The 23,618-nt window shown below is 42.8% G+C and overlaps 1 protein-coding gene across 1 annotated transcript; it reads right to left on the reverse strand.

The window, feature by feature from the left end:
* Window positions 1-492: 492 nt before the first annotated feature.
* On the reverse strand, window positions 493-23,618 carry RNF125 (ring finger protein 125). Its single transcript, XM_081097976.1, has 6 exons — window positions 23,306-23,618; window positions 14,137-14,290; window positions 10,449-10,543; window positions 7,717-7,807; window positions 4,833-4,940; window positions 493-1,341 (listed from the first exon to the last, which is right to left on the reverse strand). Exons 1-6 carry the CDS (start codon window positions 23,467-23,469, stop codon window positions 1,255-1,257), a joined length of 699 nt encoding a protein of 232 aa, XP_080954102.1. The 5' UTR covers window positions 23,470-23,618; the 3' UTR covers window positions 493-1,254.

The raw sequence follows: 23,618 nt of genomic DNA on the forward strand, positions 1-23,618 counted from the left end.
GTCACAAAAAAGACTGAACCGGACCGTCTTGCCAAAAGTCTGCTCAAACCTCTGGACCCATGTGTCAATGTCCAGAGGGCAGAGGAACATGCTGAATTGTGCCATGAGCCTGCAATCAATACAATACAGACTTGGGAAACTGTGAATCATAAGACCCGGTTCTCCAATTGGTAAATTTTAAGAAAAAGAAAGAATGGGGGAACGTGTAAAAAAGGGATGTAAACAATACATCTCATAACAATTTTAAATGAATAAGATAAAAAACAGTGTGTTCTAAGAGATACACACTTGGGCAATAAAACACTAAAGAAGTACAAGAAAGTGATTACTACTGAAATCAATGTAATGGTTACTTTGTGGGGTTGGGGACGAGCATTGTGAACTGTGACAGGACACGCAGAGGACATCCAGGGTGGCTGACAAGAGTGCTTTCCTATAATAATGTGATGAGCTATAATTCTGTTGGGTTTTCATTATTTTTTTATAATTTTTCTAACGGCGGAAATAAAAATAACATCAAAGCCCTTTGGATTTTCCACTAAGAATTAGGGATGTGAATACCTCTACTATAAATAACAGCTGATGGTTCTTAAGAACTTGCCTACATTATAGAAATATTCCTAAATAAGCTACAAACATTTGAAAAATAGAATATTAAATTCTCAGGTATGCAGTTATAAAAAGTAAAAGAATTAGGCATACATTCCTAACATGAAATTAATTTTGTTACATTATGTTATACAATTTGGTTAAATGGACTTCATCTTCTTCTAAAATTTTCCTTCTCTACCATACAAGATTATTCATGTTATTCTATTAGTGATTAGAACATGAGCACTGAAACAGATTTCATATTTCCTTTCATGTCCACAATTGGTTTCATGTTCCATCTTTTCACATAGAACAAAGATTAGTTATCTTGCCCTACCATGCTGCTGTTTATTAATGAGTAGCGTTACACATACTGTCATCCAGTTTGCAAATAAAGATCCTTCGCCCACCAATCCCAGCCTTAGGTTCTCTTTCATAGTATATTAATGGCTAATGGAGACTCTTTTTGTTTGTTGAGCATCTAAAAAGCTCAGGGATGTAAAACAGATTTAAACCATCAAGATAAAAGCAGTTTTAAAACGCAAGAGAACTGTGTTGTACATTTCTGCCCATCAGACATCGACAATGCCCCTCCAACTGTTCAAGCAGCATCTTAACAAATGGTGCAACTGTATGGTCTTCTTCCTTCTCCTTTTCACGACATTATGTGGTGTTTGAGTGACTCACATACTCCAGAAGTGACCGGTCTAATACCCTTCGGATAAGAGCTTCCTCAATTATATTGAAATCCTACAATTAAGAAAAATAATTAGAAACATACAATCAGAGACAGTTTTCACAAATTGAGGGAGCCCTGAGTTCAGTGACCTGTCCAATCTTCCATAAAAAACCCGTCAGGGAACCTAGCTCTTTTGTTTGAGGCCAGTGCATTTTCTATTTCATTTGACTGCCTACGAAGTAACCAGTTACTGTCATAGTAAAATAGTCCTGATTTGGAATTTCAAGTTTTGAATCTGATCTAATGAGTAGTTTTTAATCAACGCTACAAATACTGGTCAGAGAGCTAGATTCCACATAACAGGTCATATAAAGTTAAGACATTTCCATAGGACTCAGCAATCTCAGTACAACTACTGAATATCTATCTGAAAACTGCTGAAAGCAAAACTCTCTTTCTCTTTGACTTCCTGTGGTCAAAATGGCATTCAAAACTTCAATGTAAACAAGACAAAAACTATCAAGAGCCCTGTCCTTTGCAACCCATCTTCTCTTCCTTCAAAAACTAAAAGCAAACAAAAAACAACAACTCGTAAATCTGTGTTAAAAGTCCATTCTGAAACATCTATATATATAAAAGCCTAAGCAACCATTGGACCGTTTGACCAGTAGCTATGACACCCACTGACCACCAGGGGGCAGATGCTCAACACACAGGCATGGAAACATGGAACAGACTGATGAATCTCAGAGGGAAGGGGTAGGGGGGAGGGCGGGAAGAGATTAACCAAAGATCTTATATGCATACTAGAGTCCCGGTGCACGGATTCATGTACTGGTGGGGTCCCTTGGCCTGGCCTGCGGAGATCAGGCCGAATCCATGCACCAAGCCTTCGACATCCCCCGAGGGTTCCCAGATTGTGAGAGGGCACAGGCCAGGCCAAGGGACCCGACGAGTGCATGAATCCATGCACTGGGCCTCTTGTAAAGCCATAAAGTCAAATAAATAAAATCCAAAGGAAAGCCATAAAGAGTAGAAGAACATAAGATCTGGGACTCAATACTGGTTGTTTCTTAGGCAATGTATTAACCTTTGAGCTTCAGATATTTCATACCTAAGTGAGGATAATACAGTACTCCCTTGACAGTTGTTACAAGGAATAAAATGAGATAATATGCATGAAGTGCCTCCCATAGTACTTGGTAGCTGAGGAAACAAACAAACCAAAAAACACTGTTTCAGCCTCATTTCCATATCCAAGAATATGGTTTTGAGTAGGTGGAAAATATTCTCATCAAAGTGGCTTCCTCCCGACCAGCCCTGGATTCATACTTTGAAAGATCTTGAGAAGAACGGACTGAATATGAACAGCTAGAACAGGTGATGGCTTTTGGAACATCTGATGGAGCTAAACTAAAGAGGAAGCCCTCCCTACGTGCTGTGAAAAATGAGAACACATAAACCAGAGCCAGGCTCGGTGAGGCCTTGTGTCCTTTGGGGACCAGAGACGCTATTTGGGAGGCGGAGCAGAGCCCATGAAGCTCTGGTGTAGCCTGTGCAGTCCTTCAAGTGGTCCTCATATTCCCATCTATTCTCTCCCCACCTCTAACTTGCCTGAGGTCCCTGCCCACACTGTGCAAAGCACTTTCCCTGCATTCCCTCACTTACTCCTCTTTGGGGAGTAGGTGCTTTTTTACTCCCTTCACTTAGCAAATCAACAGAGGCTCAAAGGGCAGTAGTCTGCCCAAGGTCACACTGCTGTGACAGAACTGTTACTTAAATCCAGGCCAGCGCCAAAACCGGTTTGGCTCAGTGGATAGAGCGTCGGCCTGTGGACTGAAGGGTCCCAGGTTCGATTCCGGTCAAGGGCATGTACCTGGGTTGCGGGCACATCCCCAGTGGGGGATGTGCAGGAGGCAGCTGATAGATGTTTCTCTCTCATCGATGTTTCTAACTCTCTATCTCTCTCCCTTCCTCTCTGTGAAAAATCAATAAAATATATTAAAAAAAAAAAAATCCAGGCCAGAACCTAAATTCCTTGTGTTGAACCTGGATAATCACAGTGCGCAGATCAGAAAACAAAGAGAGAATTTTCAAATTAACCATTTTTAACAAATCTTTAACAATTACTAAATTCTATCTTAAAATAGCATAAAAAACAATGTCAAATGATCTGCGAATTCAAATTTAGCCGTTAACATTCCTGTATTTAGATGAAAGTTAACAATAAAATATTATGTTTCAGGCCCTGACCGTTTTGGCTCAGTGGATAAAGCGTCGGTCTGCGGACTCAAGGGTCCCGGGTTCGATTCCAGTCAAGGGCATGTACCTTGGTTGCGGGCACATCTCCAGTGGGGAGTGTGCAGGAGGCAGCTGATGGATGTTTCTCTCTCATCGATGTTTCTAACTCCCTATCCCTCTCCCTTCCTCTCTGTAAAAAATCAATAAAATATATTAAAAAAATATATTATGTTTCAGAACATAGTTCTGAGTGATTCCCCCCACCGCCCCCCCTTTACAGGCTGAAAGGGACTCAGGATAACATATTACCCTCCCATGACAACATATGGACCAAAGCACAACAAAGGCTACATTAACTGTTTGCTTGTTATTCTAATTTCTGATCATGGGAAATACAGTCATAAGCATTAGGACTACTCACACAATACCTAACTTTTCTTGCATTTTAAAAGAAGTCAATATAACGAGACTGGCCATGTGTTGGTAGTTATTGATGCATAGGTGATGGTTCTATGGGAGGTTCATTATACTATTATTCTGTCTACTTTGTGTACGTTTAATATTTTTCATAATAAATTTATGTTTAAAAAAGTTCAATAAATACTGTATTTTATAAAATTTAAATTAAAAATAATGGCTATCTGCCTTACTGCACAGATAATTTCATATCTGTGAACAGCCATTCAATGTACTATAAAAGCAACTGGCCCAGCTGGTGTAGCTCAGTGGTTGAGCACTGACCTATGAACCAGGGGTTCATGGTTCGATTCCAGTTAGGGCACATGCCTGGGTTGCAAGCTCAATCCCCAGTGGGGGCTGTGCAGGAGGCAGCTGATCAATGATTCTTTCTCATCATTGATGTTTCTATCTCTCACTCTCCCTTCCTCTCAGATATCAATAAACTTATTTTTAAAAAATAAAATAAATAAAAGCAACTGGATGCAGAACAAACGCTCTGAGTCATTTCGTTATTGGTGTGATTTCATTTCATCATGTATAAGTTCTCAGGTTCACAAAAACTGTAACCATACATAGGGAGGGAGTAAAGTAGAAACGAAAATAATTTGAAGGTGAAATCTGGCTCCTTATACAATGGATAATTATATGGATCACACAAAAAATAGTTTTGTATAAGGCAGATAACTGTTTTACTATTACTAGCCAAATTTACAAAACACTCTATTTTTATGATTTCTTACTTAAGGCTAATACTTAACATTTTGGTTATGTATGCATTTTTTCCTCCTTATTCGCTTGGATTAAAAAAGTAAGCTTAACACAGACAGCATGAAGACAACGTAAAAATAAAACAAATACTTACTAAGAAATCCTCATAGAGCTGAGTGTGACTGACTTGCAAATGTCTTATTAAACTGCCATTGAAGCTGCTTGGGTTCTCAGTGGGTATTAAACGGCAGAGTGGGCAGAACTGGAAACAGACAAGACCAAGAGTTCAAGAAAGAATGTAAAATAATCACTAATGTCAGAATTAAAACATCAAATAGCCAACTACTCAACCATAAGAAAAAATGGAATACGGCCATTTGTGACAACATGGATGGACCTTGAGAATATGCTAAGCAAAATAAGGCAGTCAGAAAAAGCTAAGAACCATATGACTTCACTCATATGTGGAATATAAAACGGAAACTCATAGACACAGACACCGGTATGGTGGTTACCAGAGGGAAGTGGGGGGAGGAAAGGGTAAAGGGAGCCAAATATATGGCGACAGAAGATGATTTGACTTTGGGTGATGGGCCCACAATGCAATAAGGATCATGTGTCATAGAAATCTATACCTGAAACCTATATAATCTTATTAATCAATGTCATCCCAATAAATTTTAATTAAAACAATAAATAACCACTCAATAAAGTGAAATTTAACTCGACAAATCTATTGGCCATACCTCAGTTTTATGTTTTAAAATTTCATAAACATTAAAACAACATTAAACACATAAAATTGCATTTATTCTTGTATATATCTCTTGTATACATATTACCGTATAGCTACTATTTTCATAGTTATTAACTGATTAAACAATTGTACAGTTAGTAGATGCACTGTAATGTACTTAATTAGTTGCCTACCTCTTGAAATAAGTTTTTTGTATGTAGATATTTTATTATTACAAATGATATTATCTATAGTGTTTATCTTTTGGGGGGGTTATATTCTTAGGATAAATGACCAGAAATGGAGATTCGTAGCAAAGGTTATAAACATTTATGGTCCATAATATCTACTGCTCTAAAGTATTTTTATTACCACCAGCAATAAAGATTATAACACACCAGCATCAGTAATTAGTATTTACATGTATTTCCTAATTTAATAACTATGAATAGCTCTTCAAAAAAAACTTTCATTTTGAAATATCTATAAACTCACAAGAAATTGCAAAAATAATTCAGAAAGGTCTCATTTCCCATCACCTAGTTTTCCCAAATGGTAATTATCTTACATAACTATAGCACATTATCAAAATCAGGAAGTTAGCAATTAACTAGACTACAGATCTGCCTTAGGTTTCACCAGTTTTTGCATGAATTCAGTTTTGTGTGTGTGTGCGTGCGTGCGTAGTTCTATGAAATGTTATCACGCACACAGATTCATATGCCCATCAACAAAATCAAATACAGAAGTGTCCTGTCACTGCAAAGGAACTTCCTACTTCTACCCCTCTACTTCCTTCTCTCCCTACCCTGGTGTCCACCGATCTGTCCCCACCTCTACAATGTCATCATTTTGAGAATGTTAAATAAATCCAATTATACTGCACTTAATCTTGTGAGATTAGCTCTTTACACGGAGCAGAATGACCTTGAGACTCATCCAAGCTGTTGCTTGCACCCACAGTTCCTTCCTTGTTATTGCTAGTGGTAAGTAGACCGTGATATGGATGTACCACAGTTTAACCATTTACTTCCTGAAGGACATTTGTTGTTTCCAGTTTGGGGCTGTTACAAATAAAACTGTAATGAACATCTGTGTACAGATAGCTGCATAGATGTTTTTATTTCTCTAGGATAAATTTCCAAAAATTTGGTGGTCATATGGTGAGTGTTAGAGTTAACTTGGTAAAAACAAAACAAAACAAAACAAAACAAAACAAAACAAAACAAAAAGCCTACCTCACTACTATACAGCAATAAAAATTATAAAAGCCACACCACAGACCTAACCGGTTTAGCTCAGTGGATAGAGTGTCGGCCTGCAGACTGAAAGGTCCCAGGTTCGATTCTGGTCAAGGGCATGTACCTTGGTTTAGCGCACATCCCCAGTAGGGCATGTGCAGGAGGCAGCTGATCAATGTTTCTCTCTCATCGATGTGTCTAACTCTCTATCTCTCTCCCTTCCTCTCTGTAAAAAATCAATAAAATATATTTAAAAAAAAAAAAAAAAAAGCCACACCACAAAGTAGAACTGAAATGCCAGGTTGAAAAGAAAAAAAGGCAGCACTCACTATGAATCTAGGAAATAATGAGCAATATGTGTATTTAATGCACAAGCATGTGGATATATATGAAATAAAGTAACAGCCTGATTAATAAAGATGAATGACTTCATGCTTTTCTTTGTTTGTTTTTATTTTATACTAGAGGCCTGGTGCATGAAATTCATGCAGGGGAGGGTACTTAGGCCTGGACGGCAATCAGGGCCAATCAGGGCCAATCAGGGCCTTCCGGCTGCCGGCCGGGGCCTTCCTTTGTTCTGCGCCGCCCTCTGGTGGTCAACGCACATCATAGTGAGCAATGGAACTCCCAGTCTCACGGTCGAACACCCAAGGGGACACTTTGCATATTAGCCTTTTATAAAATAGATACTTTTCTACTTTTCATTTCTAGTGTATTTTCAAAACTTATTTGCATTATTTAAAAATGTTTTTAACCTAGGATGTGACCATGTTTATTATACTAAAGTTAGTTCTTAATTGTGCATTTTGGATATTCTTAGTTGATTATGCCCAGGATTATCTGTAAGAGATAATGTCTAATTTCATAAATGAATGATTGAATGCACATTAGTAATTCTTATCAGTTTCAATTCAACACTTTCACATTTTGTTAATGTCACAGAATTACCATAACCTTGACAAATTATCCTATATAAACTATCTGTAAAGCCTATCAAATAAATTTTCTAATATATATTGAATTTAGACATTGCAGAAATGTATAGTGACAAAAATCCTTACCACCGGTCTCCTTTCTGATCTGTGATGATTAATACAATGATCCAGTAAGCTGTCTTCATCCAGTTCCTTCTGACAAAATGGACACACACACCTAGAAATTGCATAGAATATGAATATCACTAAAATTATTGGCAATGAGAGTAGTCACTTAACTACAGAAGTAAAACAATAGATCCAGTTTCCAGTCCTCATTCTTTCTGAATCAGTGTAATTTTTTCCAATCTAATCATGGTCTTGGTGCCTAAAGTCTTTCTCCTGAGGGATGTAAATGCGTGACCTTCTGGGGATAGGGGAGAGAAACAGCTACAGTCCACCTGCAGCCCCATTCACTGAGGAGCTGAGCACTGAGTCCACCCGCCTGTCCCTGCGTTACTTTGTCACTTTTCCATCCTCCCTTTCCTAATCTTGATTTGGGTGTTATTTGTCCTCCAACTCTTCTAGCATATATATATATATAGAGAGAGAGAGTGGGGCAAAAGTAGGTTTACAGTTGTTCGTATGGAAAATAATACAATAGTTAATGAGTAATAATACAAAAATAAACTCTGTGTTTTGCATACTCACAACTGTAAACCTATTTTCCCCTCCCTGTGTAACTACAAGTGTCAACTCACATAATTAGTATCAAATGAAGAATGAAAAATGACCTTCAACTACCCTGTTAAGCCCTTTACACTTGGGGGTATTTGTTCCTATATCTTGCTGCCCAATATAGTAGCCATTGGCCATATGTGTCTGTTGGGCACTTAAAATATTGCTAGTCCAAATGAGATATGCCAAAGTATAAAATACACACTGAATTTCAAAGGCTTACTCTAAAAAGAATGTAAAATATCTCAATAACTTTTATATTGATTATATGTTGAAATAATAGTTTGGCTATATTTGGGTTAAGTAAAATATATCAAAAATTGATTTTCCTTGCTACTAGAAAAGTTTAAATTACATTATGTGCTCTGCCTTCTATTTCTATTGGCCAGTGCTGCCTTAAATTATTAGGGACAATCTGGAAACTTGGCATTTTTTGCTCACTTTCCATTACAGATATAACTTCCTACTTTCTAAGACTTGTATTCTAGACAAGCTGCCTGCATAAGAAATTTAAAAATTTGAATCACGGAGTAAGTTCTTCTATAAAACAACGACTTCTATCTTAAATGCAAATATTAATCTATCCTGTAAGAGTGATTAATCACCAACCCTTCTCATTTTCTGTTATTTTCTCTTTTTTTCCATTTTCTGTTATTTTAATTCTTTACTATTTAATTCTAACTAGCAGAAGAAATTCAGCTTTAAATTAGCTTTTGATATTTTAATTTTTTTATAAAGCCTATCAACCTTGCAATCAAATACACACATACTTTCTCAAACCAGTTGCTATCCTTCCTTCCTATTGGCCCTTGTGGTCAATCTAACAGAATCTGGACTCTGCTTATAAATTTAAAATTTGTACTGTCATGGTATAAAACGAATCCTATAAAACAAGTATGTTTGCACAGCAGTGTCTAGTAAAACAAAAGGAATGGCGTGATTATTTAGACTTCCAGGTTAAAAAGTATAAGCTACATTTTGAGTGTGTTTTCTTAAAATAAGCAGAACTAACATTTTCCTTCAGGAGAGAGAAAGAAATCACATCCCTACTGAATCCCATTATTGGGTAACTGAGTTTATAAGCACATTTAATGGTTTCAAAGTCACCATTTCTTTATTTTGTTAGGGGAGAGAGAGAGAGACTCCAAACTTTGTAATTATTCTGGCTATCCGGACAATAATGACCCAGATTTCTTTTCTTTTTTTAAAGAAAAAATAAAAAAGGAGCTCAATATCTTCCATTAAACCTACTAGCAACCCCCATCCATCTTCCAGCCCCCAAAGGTATAGAATACAGATGCCTGCTGAGGCCTGTATCTCCTTGTTAGAATATATATGGAGATGTATGATGTGGCTTCCTACTTTCTAAGGAGAAACCGGCAAAATGAGGGAGGGAACTGGGAACTGGGCAGTGGTGGTAGAAAAGTAAAGATGAATAACCTCTTCTTTTTTTTTTTTTAAGATGAATCACCTCTTAATCACGATCTGCTTCAGGGCTCTATTAGTCAGAAAGCAGGGCCTAGCAGAAATGAGCAGTTCTGCATTGTTTGTGGATCTCCCTTAATATAAACCCATCTGAGGACGTTTCCCTCATCTCTCCAGTGCTCGACTGGCTCCCTCCATGCAAAGTCCATGATTATTGCTATTAACAACTGGTTACCGCCTGGCCAGCATGGCTCAGTGGTTGAGCGTCAACCTATGAACTAGGAGGTCACGGTTCGATTCCCGGTCAGGGCACATGCCTGGGTTTCAGGCTCGATCGCCCAATGGGGCGTGCAGGAGGCAGCCAATCAGTGATTCTCTCTCATCACTGATGTTTCTATCTCTCTCTCTCTCCCTCTCCCTTCCTCTCTGAAATCAATAAAAATATATTAAAAAACAAACACAAAACAAATGGTATTATGGTTAAGAGCCAATAACAGGTATTATGGTTAAGAGCCTGCCCATAACTACATGCATGTTTTCACAATACAAATTTTAAATTTCCCGTTAAATTCTTTTTTTCCCCTTTTCTGTAACATAACATTAAAATTTTTTTTTAATTATAATTTACATTCAATATTACTTTGTATTAGTTCCAGCATTAAGTTCTTTACAGACATATCGAAGTTAGCACTAAACTATACTCTGTGGAAACAAACCTTGCTGCTGTCTCCCCGAGTTCTTGTAGTGGTCCATATTTATCTATGTACTTCTGACAGGTTCTTATGTGTGCCCTCATCTCGCTGAGGCAAACCTACACAAAAGCAAATTCAAAATAAACTCACTGCTGAAAGGGAGCTCAGTGAAGCCTGTGTGACCCGGCTTTATTGCCACTTTCATTATTTCAAATAAGGTCAGAGTGGGGGTCAGCTGACTTTAAAAGGATGCATTCATGAAAACAGTACAACAAAGCTAGGGCAGTATCCAGAACAGCACTACTTTTCAATTTCTCTAACACTTTGAAGACCCAAATGTTGAGTTACTGAATTTGGTTCTTCTAGAAAGCATTTATTTTTTAAGTGGAAAGACGTAGATGAACTGAAATTTACTTTTTGGGAATGCCATTACCTAAATTGGTGATGGAAAGAGGCGAGTGGGAAAGAAAAAGGGGAGCGGGAAAAGAGAGGAAGAGGGAGAAAGGGGGAAAAGTAAAAAAAAAAAAAAAAAAAAGACAGAAAAGCATAATAAATGGATGGATTTTAGGAATATCCATAATAAGTAAAAAGAAACCCTGTGCCTCGGGAAAAACTATAAATACCCTGGTTTTCGCATGTATCTAGCAGTATGACATGAATTCACAATACACGGCACACTTAATGGCCCCATTAAGAGCACACATGAAAGGCAGCTCTTGCCATCCATTTTTATCAAGGCCAAAGAAAGAGCCCTTGTTCCTGCAGATATACATTCAGAGCCCTGACCATGAGGCATCTGTGGCTAACTAACACATGTTGTACTCAGTGCTTCGGCAGGAACTGGTAGGATCTGTGCCGAAGGGAGCGCTCACAGCTGTGGTAAGGTGGCCGACCCACCCTGCTTCACGCTGCCCACGCGACCGAAGCGAAACCTCAGACTTGAAACAGTTATAACTGCTTCACAAAAGACCAAAAATAAAAGCACGTCCTCGCCTTACAAATATCTAAGTAAAAGATGTAAAAACCGGGACTGATGTAGGTAGCCGCCTGGACACAGACTGTTACGCAGTCTTGAACACCCAACTTTGCCCACCAGCGCTCTCTCAACTCTTCCCTAAGCACGTTAAAGGTTTCCTTCTTCCTCTGTGTGTTCCTTCATCAACAAAGCGAAGGGCTCTTCACAGAAATTAGCAATCTGGGGACCATCTATACTGACAAACGAACTGATAAGTTCACACAGTGGCCACTCTAGAGACAAAAGTATGTAAGACAACGTAAGAGATGACAGAAGACACATAAACCACTGTGGTTGGTCTGGCCAGCGTGGCTCAGTGGTTGAGCATCAACCTATGAACCAGGGGGTCACGATTCGATTCCCAGTCAGGGCACATGCCCAGGTTGTGGGCTCGAGCCCCAGTGTGGGGCGTGCAGGAGGCAGCCGATCAGTGATTCTCTCTCATCATTGATGTTTCTCTCTCTCTCTCTCCCTCTCCCTTCCTCTCTGAAATCAATAAAAACATATTTTAAAAAAAATAAATAAATAAACCACTGTGCTTGCTGTAAAGCTGCTTCTAATCTAATGGAAGGGGGAGAAAGATATGTACGTAGACAAGTAGGAAGGAAGCTGATACGGGCACTGGCATACGGAAGCCAGGCGTCATGGGGTGGAGCTGTGGCCTGGATTCTTTAGCGTAAGTAGCATCTAAGATGGCTATCGAAGGAATGGCAGCATTCCCGGCAGGACGAGTAACAGAAAACAGAAGAGATGGATACAAGAAATACCCCAAAGAGAAAATGCAAAATGCAGAAATGGGCGGGGGGGGGGGGGGAGGGGTAAAAAAGAAAGGGAATTTCCACTCAGAATAATTGAATGTTCTTGTTTCTGACGGACACCAAAGGTGGGATAAAGAATAGGATGATGAAATAATACCCTGAGTTTGACCTGGGATGTGTTCATTTTATACGATGAAAAACATGTCCAAGTAAAAATTAAGCACCAGTCTATTATGATGAGGTGAAATCTTTTGATTTTGAGTATTTCTCATGTTTGAAACCATGTGTTTTCTCATTTACCTTTAAAACCATCCTGTGACACAAACATTACCTTTTTCCTTATTTTCCAGAGATAAACACAAACTCAGATTAATAACTTGTCCCAAATCACAAAGAGTAAGTGAGAGAATTAGTGTTTGATGCTAGGATGTTTGGCCTCAAAGACCATGCATGTATTCTGTAGCAGGCAGCCATGAAGAGATTACTGAGTCTTACATAAATACCAGTATTTACTAAAAACAAAACTGCATGAAGCACTTACTATGTGCCAGCCACTTTTCAAAGTGCTGGGTACACAGTTGCCAATAAAACAGACACAGTCCGCCCTGACCGGTTTGGCTCAGTGGATAGAGCGTCGGCCTGCGGACTCAAGGGTCCCGGGTTCGATTCCAGTCAAGGGCATGTACCTTGGTTGCGGGCATATCCCCAGTGGAGGGTGTGGAGTTCGCAGCTGATCGATGTTCCTCTCTCATCGATGTTTCTGACTTTCTATCCCTCTCCCTTCCTCGCAGTAAAAAATCAATAAAATATATTTAGAAAAAAAAACAAACAAAAAAAAAAACAGACACAGTCCTTACCTTCTTGGAACTTAAATCTGGTGGGAATAACTGATATTCAATTAAAAAATCATAAAAGCATAATAGTAAGTGGTGAAAAGTGTTCTAAAGGGGACACAGAGTGCTAAGAGAAAGTATAACAGGCTATAATTTAGGTTAACAATCAAGAAAGATTCTCTAAAGGAATTTAGACCTTCAGTACATAATCTCTCTTTTGATCTTTAGACTGGTATAGCCAAGTATCTCCTACTTAGTTCAAATTTTAACACATCTCAAATTCAACTCCGTGGATTCTGCTCCAAACCTGATCCCCATTTTAACACCTTCGCTACTCATCGCAGAAACCTTGCAGACACTCTGACACTTCGCGCTCCCTCACCCCCACATGCAGTCAATCACCAATTTCCTTTGCTTCTCCCTCCTAAATACACCTTGAAAAAATGTCTTATCTCATACCCAACACTATCTCCCCAACCCAGCTTCCTTACCTGACCCATACCGACAGCCACAGAATCGGCTTCCCCAGTCCTGCCTCTGCCCCCTGCAAGCCACCGTCCACGCACACGCTGGAGTAATATCCCCACGTGTCACCCCGATCAAAGGCTTACCCTTCTTCTATGCGTCACTATTGCATCTGAGAGACAATCTAGATAGAATCTTTGGCATGGCCCCAAGCCCTCACACGATCTAACCATGCTCGCCTAGGATCAAGGATGAAAATTACAACAGGAGGAAGTGGTGGAGAGAGAGAAACACTGCCAAGTCAAGGGCGTGGGTGCAAGTGTGCCACTGGATTTGCTAACGAAGCTCTCGTTGGTGCCTGCAATAGAGGAACAGGAATGGAGGCCACATCCCAGGGGGCACGGGAGCCATGGGAAGAGAAGAGATGGAGGCAGCCAATGAAAGCGTTTGTGTGGAAAACGAGGCGATGGTAGGCATCCGGTGACTATTTTCTTGCCGCTCACACCTATGAAACTGGAGAAAGGCTGAGACAATCAACTTTAGGAAGCCGGGGTAGGGGGAGGTCAAAGGGCACAGGGGAACCGAGGAGCCGTGCACCACTTTTCTCAGCCCTGCAAGCCGGTGAGCACAGGGCCACTCACCAGGGTGCCGCACTCCGCGCAGTTCTGGAACTCTGATTTCATCCTCCTGGTCACATCCGTGGCTGGGACTCCTTCGGAAGGAAGGTACGCCCGGCAGTAAGGGCAGGTCCACTTGCTGCTCTTCAGACTGGTGGCAATACAGGAGCGGCAGAACCTGCCCGAAACACGCCAAGGACACATCACTTTCCCTGAAGGGTGTGACGAAGCCGCCACTGCGGGCTCACCTGTGGGAACTGCACTGTAGTGGCACCTTATGCGCCTGCATTCACACCTGCCTCACTGCGCCCACCTGCCCGCTGCCCTGCCCACCCACCAGCCGCCAGCCTTGCTGCGATCGGAGCCTGTGGGCCATGGGGGAGGGCCCAAGAGGTGCTCCATGCACCTCATGGTGACCAGTCATTTGGTCGTGACACCTCTTGGCCTTTTATTATTATGATAGAATTTAGGAACAAGCAGATAACACTTTGTTTTATTTGTCAACCAAAAGCCTTCCTCCTTTTCTCACAACTTAGGAGTTTTATGCCAACACAGGCAGGAGACTAGCATTGGTGCCAAGCCCTGTGGTGGGCACTGAGACATGTTCCCTCCTTTCATCCTCACGGCGATCCTAACGAGGGCTCTGCTCTCTCCTCACTAGACGGAGGGCGGACTGAGGTTCAGAGGGGGTGACAGCTTGCAGAGGTCACAGCTTGCTGAGGTCACAGCCAGAGGACGGTCATGCTTTTCTCCTCTCACAGGTTCCAGGGAGGCTCGAAGTTGCCTTTTCATTCCTCCCAGTGAGAAAAGCAGCAAAGTGATATCACGGATATACTGTATATAAACCAGTGGGTACATTCTAGAATGTGACTTGAAGAGAAAAACATCTTTAAAAATATATTTTTGCCTGGATGGTGTGAGTCCGTTGGTTGGAGCATTGTCCTGTGTGCCTGAAGGTCACAGGTTCGTTTCCTAGTTAGAGGACATACCTAGCAGGTATGTATCTCTCTCACATCAATGTTTCTCTCTTTCTCAAATCAATAAAAATATACAGTTACCAAAATTCATCAACCAATACACTTTAAAAATATATATATATTTGTTTTATTGACTTCGACAGGAAGGGAGAGGAAGAGAAAGACAGAAACATCAGTGATGAAAGAATCATTGTTTGGTTGCCTCCTACACGCCCCACACTGGGGATCAAGCCCGCAACCTGGGCCTATGCCCTGACCAGGAATTGAACCTTGACCTCCTGGTTCATAGGTCAACGCTCAACCACTGAGCCACACCTGCAGGGCTCAACTTATACACTTTGTGTGAATTGTACTGTATCACTTCCATAAAGCTAGAAAACAATACAACAAAACAAAAATATTCCCAGACAACACTGCATGGAGAAGATCACAGAAATATATACAGCACAGACCCATTCAGAATCTTGTAGGCCTCCCTCCTACACAGCTCCAGACACACAGTACCTATTCAATAAATTGAAGTAACTAAATCAGTTATGAGGAAATGCCCAAAAAAGAATTTTCTGAGCAGGGCCCAATGTTCCCATTAATACATAGGAATCTCACTCTAACCGGTTTGGGTCAGTGGATAGAGCATCAGCCTGCCGACTGAAGGGTCTCAGGTTCAATTCCAGCCAAGGGGCATGTACATGGGTTGTGGGCTTGATCCCCATTAGGGGTCGTAGCTGATCGATGCTTCTCTCTCATCGATGTTTCTAACTCTCTATCCCTCTCCCTTCCTCTCTGTAGAAATCAATAAAAATATATTTAAAAAATAAATTAAACAGTAAATAGGCCCTAACCGGTTTGGCTCAGTCAGCCTGCGGACTGAAGGGTTCCAGGTTCGATTCGGTCAAGGGCATGTACCTTGGTTGCAGGCACATCCCCAGAAGGGAGTGTGCAGGAGGCAGCTGATCGATGTTTCTCTCTCATCGATGTTTCTAACTCTCTATCCCGCTTCCTTCCTCTCTGTAAAAAATCAATAAAATACCTTTTAAAAACAAACAAACAAACAAACAAACAATAAATAGGAATCTTGTGTCCTTCTGGAAGAATGAAAGGGACAGAAAGAGACACAAACCTAAGGAGAAAAGGGATCCCTGTTTGTCTGCCCCACCCCACGCCATAATGTGGCTCAGAATGACAAATTATAAAAGATACGATGAGAATGAGGCAGACGTAGGCCAACGATAGAAGCTGAGGGTGGAAGTCAATTGCATGTGTGTGTTTTTTTTAATTTGTATCTTTTATTTATTGAATTTATTAGGGTGGCGTTGGTTAATAAAACTATATAGATTTCAGACGTATAATTATTTTTAAAACATTTTACTTATTGATTTGAGAGAGAGAGATCTCTTTGTTGTTCCACTTATTTATGCATCCATTGGTTGACTTTTTTTTCCAAAATATATTTTTTATTGATTTCAGAGAGGAAGGAAAGGGAGAGAGAGAGACAGAAACATCAATGATGAGAGAGAATCATTGATCGGCTGCCTCCCGCACACCCCATTGGGGATCGGGCCCACATTGGGGATTGGGCTCACAACCCGGGCATGTGCCCCTGACTGAAATCAAACCTGGGGCCCCTCAGTCCGAAGGCTGACACTCTATCCACCGAGCCAAACCAGCCAGGGCTGGTTGATTCTTGTATGTGCCCTGACTGGGGATCAAACTTGCAACCTTGGCACATTGGGACCACGCTCTAACCAACTGAGCTACCCACCCGGGGCTCAGGTGTACAATTCTATAATATGTCATCTACATATTGTATTATGCATTCACCACCCCAAGTCAAGTCTCATTGCATCCAATTGCAGGTTTTTCAGACCACTTCAGTGTTTTCAAAAATTCTGAATGAGTTGCTTCAAAATCAGATTTCACACATAAACCTAAATTTCTGGCTTCACATGCAAATGACTTCCACCCCCAACCTCCTGCAACCCTGGACTCAATTCCCAAGTGGCCATATGGGTTGGTGCCCCCTCCTGTGGAGTACTCACCCTCCCCAACCATTTGTACCACTTGCAGCTCACCCCTGCTGAATGTATTGCTCCTTGAAGAAATCAATTAGGAACTAGATAATGACTGGGAGAACTCTGAAACCAGCTGGGAACTGAATTACCCCATTCCTGTTGGTTATCTCATTAACCCTTTCTGTTTTCCTGAATTAAGTGATTGGCAAAGAACTCAGCAAAGGATTGGAGGGGGAAAGGGAAAGAGTTGCTGAGGCCATTGGGTAAAATTATGCACCCAATCTTAAGAGGTAAAAGAACCCTAAGTATAGATTTAAAGAGGAAAAAGACGCATTAGGGATTCCGTGGGGCCTGGGTCAGACAAGCAAAATAAGTTGCCCAGAGGCGGTCCCCAAATGGGGTTCTGGAAGAAGCCACTGGCAGCACGTGGCTGATCTAAAATTTTATTTTTGTTCTTGACACTAGGCTGCCTCACTGTGGGTATGCCGATAGGAAGCTGATGAAAATCTTGAACTGGCTTGGTGAGCTTGTGAAGAGCCCAGCTGGCGTGGCTCGGTGGTTGAGCATCGATCTATGAACCATGAGATCACTGTTCGATTCTAGGTGAGGACACATGCCCAGGTTGCGGGCTCAGTCCCCAGGACGAGGTGTGCAGGATGCAGCCGATCAGTAATTCTCTCTCATCATTGATGTTTCTATCTCTCCCTCTCCCTTCTTCTCTGAAATCAATAAAACTATACTTAAAAGAAAATGTGAATAGACTAAGGAAGTTGCTATTGTTATGTAAAGTGATGATAAGAGTATGGGCCTAAAATATCCCAATATAGGACAATAAAGACACACCCATACACATACGGCTCCTTCTTCACCAATGACATTATTCTTAGAGCACAGGCCCTCCAACCACTCACTGCCCGCCTCTCAAGGTTTCCTTCAATGCTGTGTGCGACGTTAGATTATACTCAAAGTCCATCCTGGTAATCATCCAAAAAGTAACTGTGCAAACCTCTACACTCCATTATGGGCTGATTTTAAATTTAACGCCTAAGACACATTTTATTTCCTTTGACCTGACATCTTAAAGGTTAACGCCTCTCTAGACCCCTCAAACCCTGTCCTCAACTTACTGAATCTCACTGTCAATTAGAAGTGGTTATTTAAGGCTGTGCTCCTCAAACCTCAAAGTATAAAATCACCGGAGCATTTTGTTAAAACGCAGACTCCGATTCATTAGCTCTGAGGCGGGGCCCGAGGTACTGCAATGCTGCTGGACCAAGGACCAAGGCTCTAACGAGAATCTGGACATAAAACTCAATCTGCTACCGTATTTAGGTTCTGTTTGTTAGAGGATACGTAATTTAATAGGTCACTAATATTTAATTTGCCTATAAAACCAATGTTGCTAAGTAAACACACAGCAGTCCAACCACCAGAAGAGGCAAATTTCAGGTCGGCTTAATTACATCTTCCCGAAATTCTCAGTAATGCAGGCACAGAGCAATAACCCTATAAAAGGAACGGAGTTCGAAAACTCATGGGACTCATATCTGCTACTCAAACTGCTTATCATCAGCCGGCTGGCACTATGCAGTGGTTGTTGTCCCCACTTGAGGGGTGTTCACCGAAGTATCCAAACTGCATTTTGTCAAAGAGTCACTCATTAATTCGCTAATATCCAACACCTACTAAGAGCCAAACCTTAAAGGAATAGCAACATGGAAATCAGCATCCCTTTATTAAAGGAAAGGAGTCTTCTATACCATCAAGGTTCCAAAACTCTTAACAAAAGGAAGATAAGCAACCCAATCAGAGAGTTTTTGAACCTTGATGGTACAGAAGATTCCATTCAGCCCATTTTAAGTGACACTCACCCAAGTACTTTGGGGAGAAGGAGGCATCCTACATACATCTGTTTTTAGCATCAGGAGCCTGGATGCTTCATACCTACACTGCAAAGTTTCATCTCAAGTCAAATAACAGGTCAAATATTAGGTCAATGATAATTTGCAATCGCAGGGGAACGCCCACAAACTCCCACTACCTCAATTCAACCACCGGCATCTGTGAATGAAAGCACTGATGTACATTTCTGGGTCATTTAAAACTCATCAGTTGACTCTTAGGCTCGGAGGATTGCTAATTTGGTGTATACCTCCTATTGCTTATACTTGTCCACAAATGGAACGTTTTAATCCATTACCTGAGAGCTCTTCAGAATTGTCCTCAACTGTTTCATTATTAAATAAATAGATACGTTCTGTGACATAGAGCAATTTAATGCAAACGGATCGATGGAGATATGGCTCTCTGTACCTTACAGTATCCTTCAGTAAATACTTAGCTCTGGTAGTGGTAGGGGCAAAAATAGAATATTGGGGACTAGCTATGGTTATGGGAAATACTAATCATGCTGTTAACCCTGATTGCCTTGTGCTGGTTAAAATAAAGACATTCTGGCTTAATGGGAGCATCGGCCTGTGAACTGAAGGGTCTCAGGTTCGATTCCGACCAAGGGCCAAGGTTTGGGGCTCGATTCCCCAGTAGGGGGCGTGCAGGAGGCAAGCAATCAGTGGTTCTCTCTTATCATGGATGTCTGTATCTCTCCCTTCCTCTCTGAAATCAATAGAAAGAAGGAAAGGAAAAGGGGAAAGGAAAGGAAAGAACATCCTAACCTGGCTGGTTAGGGAGTTGTACATCCCTGGGACCTGGGAGTCAATCTTGGCATGTGGTCCATTCTCACTCAAGAACTGCCTATTATCATGGAAGGATTAACAACCTTGTTTCCCAAACAATGAAGTCCCACCACAGCCCACATTGCCTACCTCCTCATGCCTGGGATCCCTAATTCCCCATGTAATCTCTGTCCTACCCTATATAAGCAGATGGCTTATGGGGGGCTGCAGAGCAGATGTCTGTGGATGACCTGCTGCTCTCCCATGCTGCCGGCAGTACTGGAATAAACGCTCATATGTGATTCAATCCTGTCTCTGCTTAATTGGCTCGAGTAGTGACAGGCAGCACGGACCCATTGACTGTCCGGTTACATTAGGTCTCAGACCCTTTCAAGATAATTCTCCGACTGCTCCAGTTCTCATCTCTTTCTCCAAACCCACTCTCCCAGGGCCTCTGGAGTGTTTCCCCCTCGGATATCTCTCTGGGGCACTTTCAGCCGGCCCAGTCAGAGTTCATTAACTCCCTCCTGAGCTACACTCTGCCCCCTGGATCTCTGTCACCTGTTTGGGAGTTAGTTGCCTTGCACTTCTTTCTCCCCAGGTGTCTACCTTATCCAACTGGACAACAAATGTCTTTGAATATTTCTGGATATTTCTTTTAAGTGTAAATCAGATTCCCTTTAAGTTTCATTTGAACAGGTTACCTACCCAGCCCACCCTCTCCCCAGCTCAGGTGATAACAGAAGATAAGACAAAGATAAAGAAGCCTCCCTTACCAGTGTATTTTTACAACTGATAAGAGTGATGTAAATAAAGTCATTTTAAAGTGATAAAACTTTAAAATGGAACTTCTTAAACTCCACCTTTTGTGGCCCTTTATTTTTTTTTTCCAAAAGAGGTATAGAGATAAGAAATAATACCCCTGTAAGGGTTTTTGCTTAGTGGAATGATTTTGAAGGTAATACAAGCTATGTTTTGAGCCTTTATTATGGGCTCCTTTTACTTGTTAAATACTCATAAAATTCAATGACTCACCATGTTTTACAAGTGAGACAGATTCAAAGAGATTAAGCAATGTGTTGGTCATCACCCACTGTTTCTACGGTATCACAATACGATTTATAAAGTGCTATAAGGTATTGTTGCCATCATTGTACTTGCTCGGCTTGAAATAGGTTTACTAGTTTAAATGAACATAAATGACCTAGTTCAACAAGTTTGGAAGTTAGCTTTAAGAGGGGGTGATACAGAGGTCTCGTTTGCATTTCTTCATTTTCCAATTTAAGTTCAATGGAACAGAGTAATTGATTTAGGAAGGATAAACGGTGTTTACAGCACTGGCCATCTCAGGGCAGAAGGGACTCTCATTAACATTTATAAAGCGGAAGGGGCCCAAGTCCATTTGCCAGAAGGAGTAATATGGAAATTCTGCCCATAGCCAGAACAATGGACATAGATCTGTCCAAACAAAGAACAGTCAAGTGAGGAAAGGCCATTGGTCCAACCCCTGGTATATTTCATGACTGTTTTTCCAGTTGCCGGTTTCCTATTCACTCCAACAAAGAAAAAGTTGAAACAAGCCTCAACATTTTGCAAATGTGTATTATCCTGAGCAGAAGCAAACGCACTGCACACCCTAAGTCACAGCATTCAAATCGAAACCAGGGGAGGCGGTCTCCAAGCAGACAACCATCTCCAGGATCCAACAGCAAAGCTGCCACAGAAATCTTCAAGACTAATGACCACTGTGCGCCTGTGGCCAACAGTCAGTTTTAAAGCTAAATTTAAACGAGGCGGTTACTGGCCTGAACAAACAAACGCACGTCACCCTGGTACACGGGCATCGTCTGGGTTTCCCCGTTTGGCCTGGGGGATCGTAAGCCAATGAGCTACACCTGGACAGCTGGGCAACAACATCCGGGTTCAGACAGAGGGTAAATTAGCCTTGAGTGTCAAGTACAAAGCTGAAACCACAGGCCCTGGATACAGCCACAGAGAAACGCCCCGGACACCCCTCATTTCACCACTGTGTGGGCTAAAGCTTCTCCTCCCCGTGGCTGGCTGCGTGGCTTCTGCAGTGGTGAGAACCACTTCCGGGGACCAGGCTCCAGGTGTCAGGACCACCTAGTTCCTAGGTTCTTTGGAAAGGATTTTGCGCACTTACCTTTAGATTCTAGAGGTGGTTCTCAACCTTCCTAATGCCGCGACCCTTTAATACAGTTCCTCATGTTGTGGTGACCCCCAACCATACAATTATTTTCGTGGCTACTTCATCACTGTAATGTTGCTACTGTTATGAATCGTCATGTAAATATCTGATATGCAGGATGTATTTTCATTGTTACAAATTGAACATAATGAAAGCATAGTGATGAATCACGAAAACAATATGTAATTATAAATGTGTCTTTCGAAGGTCTTAGGCGACCCCTGTGAAAGGGTCGTTCCACCCCCAAAGGGGTCGCGACCCACAGGTTGAGAACCGCTGCTTTGGAATATGGTATTTTTTTTCTTTTTTAACGGGTAAGCCAAAAGCGCTTACTAGCCCCTGGGCTACTGCCCTGGAGCTACATCAATTACAATTGGTGGGCGGCCCGCGGGTTCCTCTGGCTCCAGCCATCCCCACTGGCACACGCAGTCATCGCGCACCCACGCACCCACGCGAGCGAGCTTCTAAGCAAACACACACATTCACAGCTGCGACTCCGGCTACCAGTTACTCAAGCACATCTTAAGAACGTGCCGGTTTTATAGAGAGGCTTTGTTTTTCGACTCTTCTGAGAAACTACCAGGGCTGTGTGCCAGCAGCGAGTTTGCATTCTGGAGCACGTGACTTCTGGGTTATTTTTTACCCGCTTTCCAGGCAGGTAGTCAGCCTCCGGGTGCCAACATCCAGCCCAGACCCCACCCCGCGGGCGGTTAAACTTGAACGACTCCAGGAAGTCCCTGGGGGGACCTTCCAGTTTCACGGGGAACCGTGGAGGATGTGTGTCAGTCGAGGGGAGGGAGGCGGGACTGGGGGTGGCGGGACAATCTGCACAGGTCGCGGTCTGCACGCGTGGGGCCTCCGCGGGCGCCAGCAACACGTGCACGCACACAGCCAGGAAAACAAAACCCAGCCCGGGGCTTGGGGGACGCACCGCCGCCTCGGGGAGCGCAGCGGGTAACCGTGCCCTCCCGGGAGCCCGGTGCCCGGTGCCCGGTGGTGCTGCTTCTCCTGCCCGGGTTCTCCTGCCCGATGCCCCTCCCCAGCCAGCCGGCAACCTGGCTCTTAGCGGGTTCCACGCCCGGATCCCACCCCGGGGGCCCCGCACCTGTGCGCCCGAGGAAGCAGCTCTAGGAGCTGCAGGGCCCGCTTTTTTGCTGTGTTTTTCCTCCTGAAATCCTGTGTCATCTTCCGATCCGGAATTTTTTCCCGTGGCCCGCACCCGACGGGTCCAAGTTTCTCCCCCCGCCCCCTCCCCAAGCCCTCGGCTCCCCCGGCCTCGCCCGCCGCAGGGGTGGGCGCGCCAGCCGGGCCCCCCGGGCTTACACGTGGCCGCAGCGGGTCCGCACGGGCTGGTGCAGCACCTCGAGGCACACGGCGCAGTCGAAGGACGTGACGGGCAGCTCGGGGTCCCGCCTGCGCTCCAGGGCCCGCGGGGCGGCCGAGGCGGGCACGGACTTGCCGCCGTCGCTGCTCAGCACGGAGCCCATCGCCGCGCCTCCCGCCCGGCCGGCTGCCGGGAGCTCCGCGCCGCGGCGGGGGTTTGTTGTCCCGCGGGAGGAAGGAAGTCCCGGCCCAGCTGCGAGCGCCGCCGCCTCCGGTGCAGCCAACCCGGGCTCGGCGGGCGAGGTGCGCGCTG

Source organism: Myotis nattereri, assembly GCF_964212035.1.
Source record: "Myotis nattereri genome assembly, chromosome: 8".
NCBI classification, from domain to species: Eukaryota; Metazoa; Chordata; class Mammalia; order Chiroptera; family Vespertilionidae; genus Myotis; species Myotis nattereri.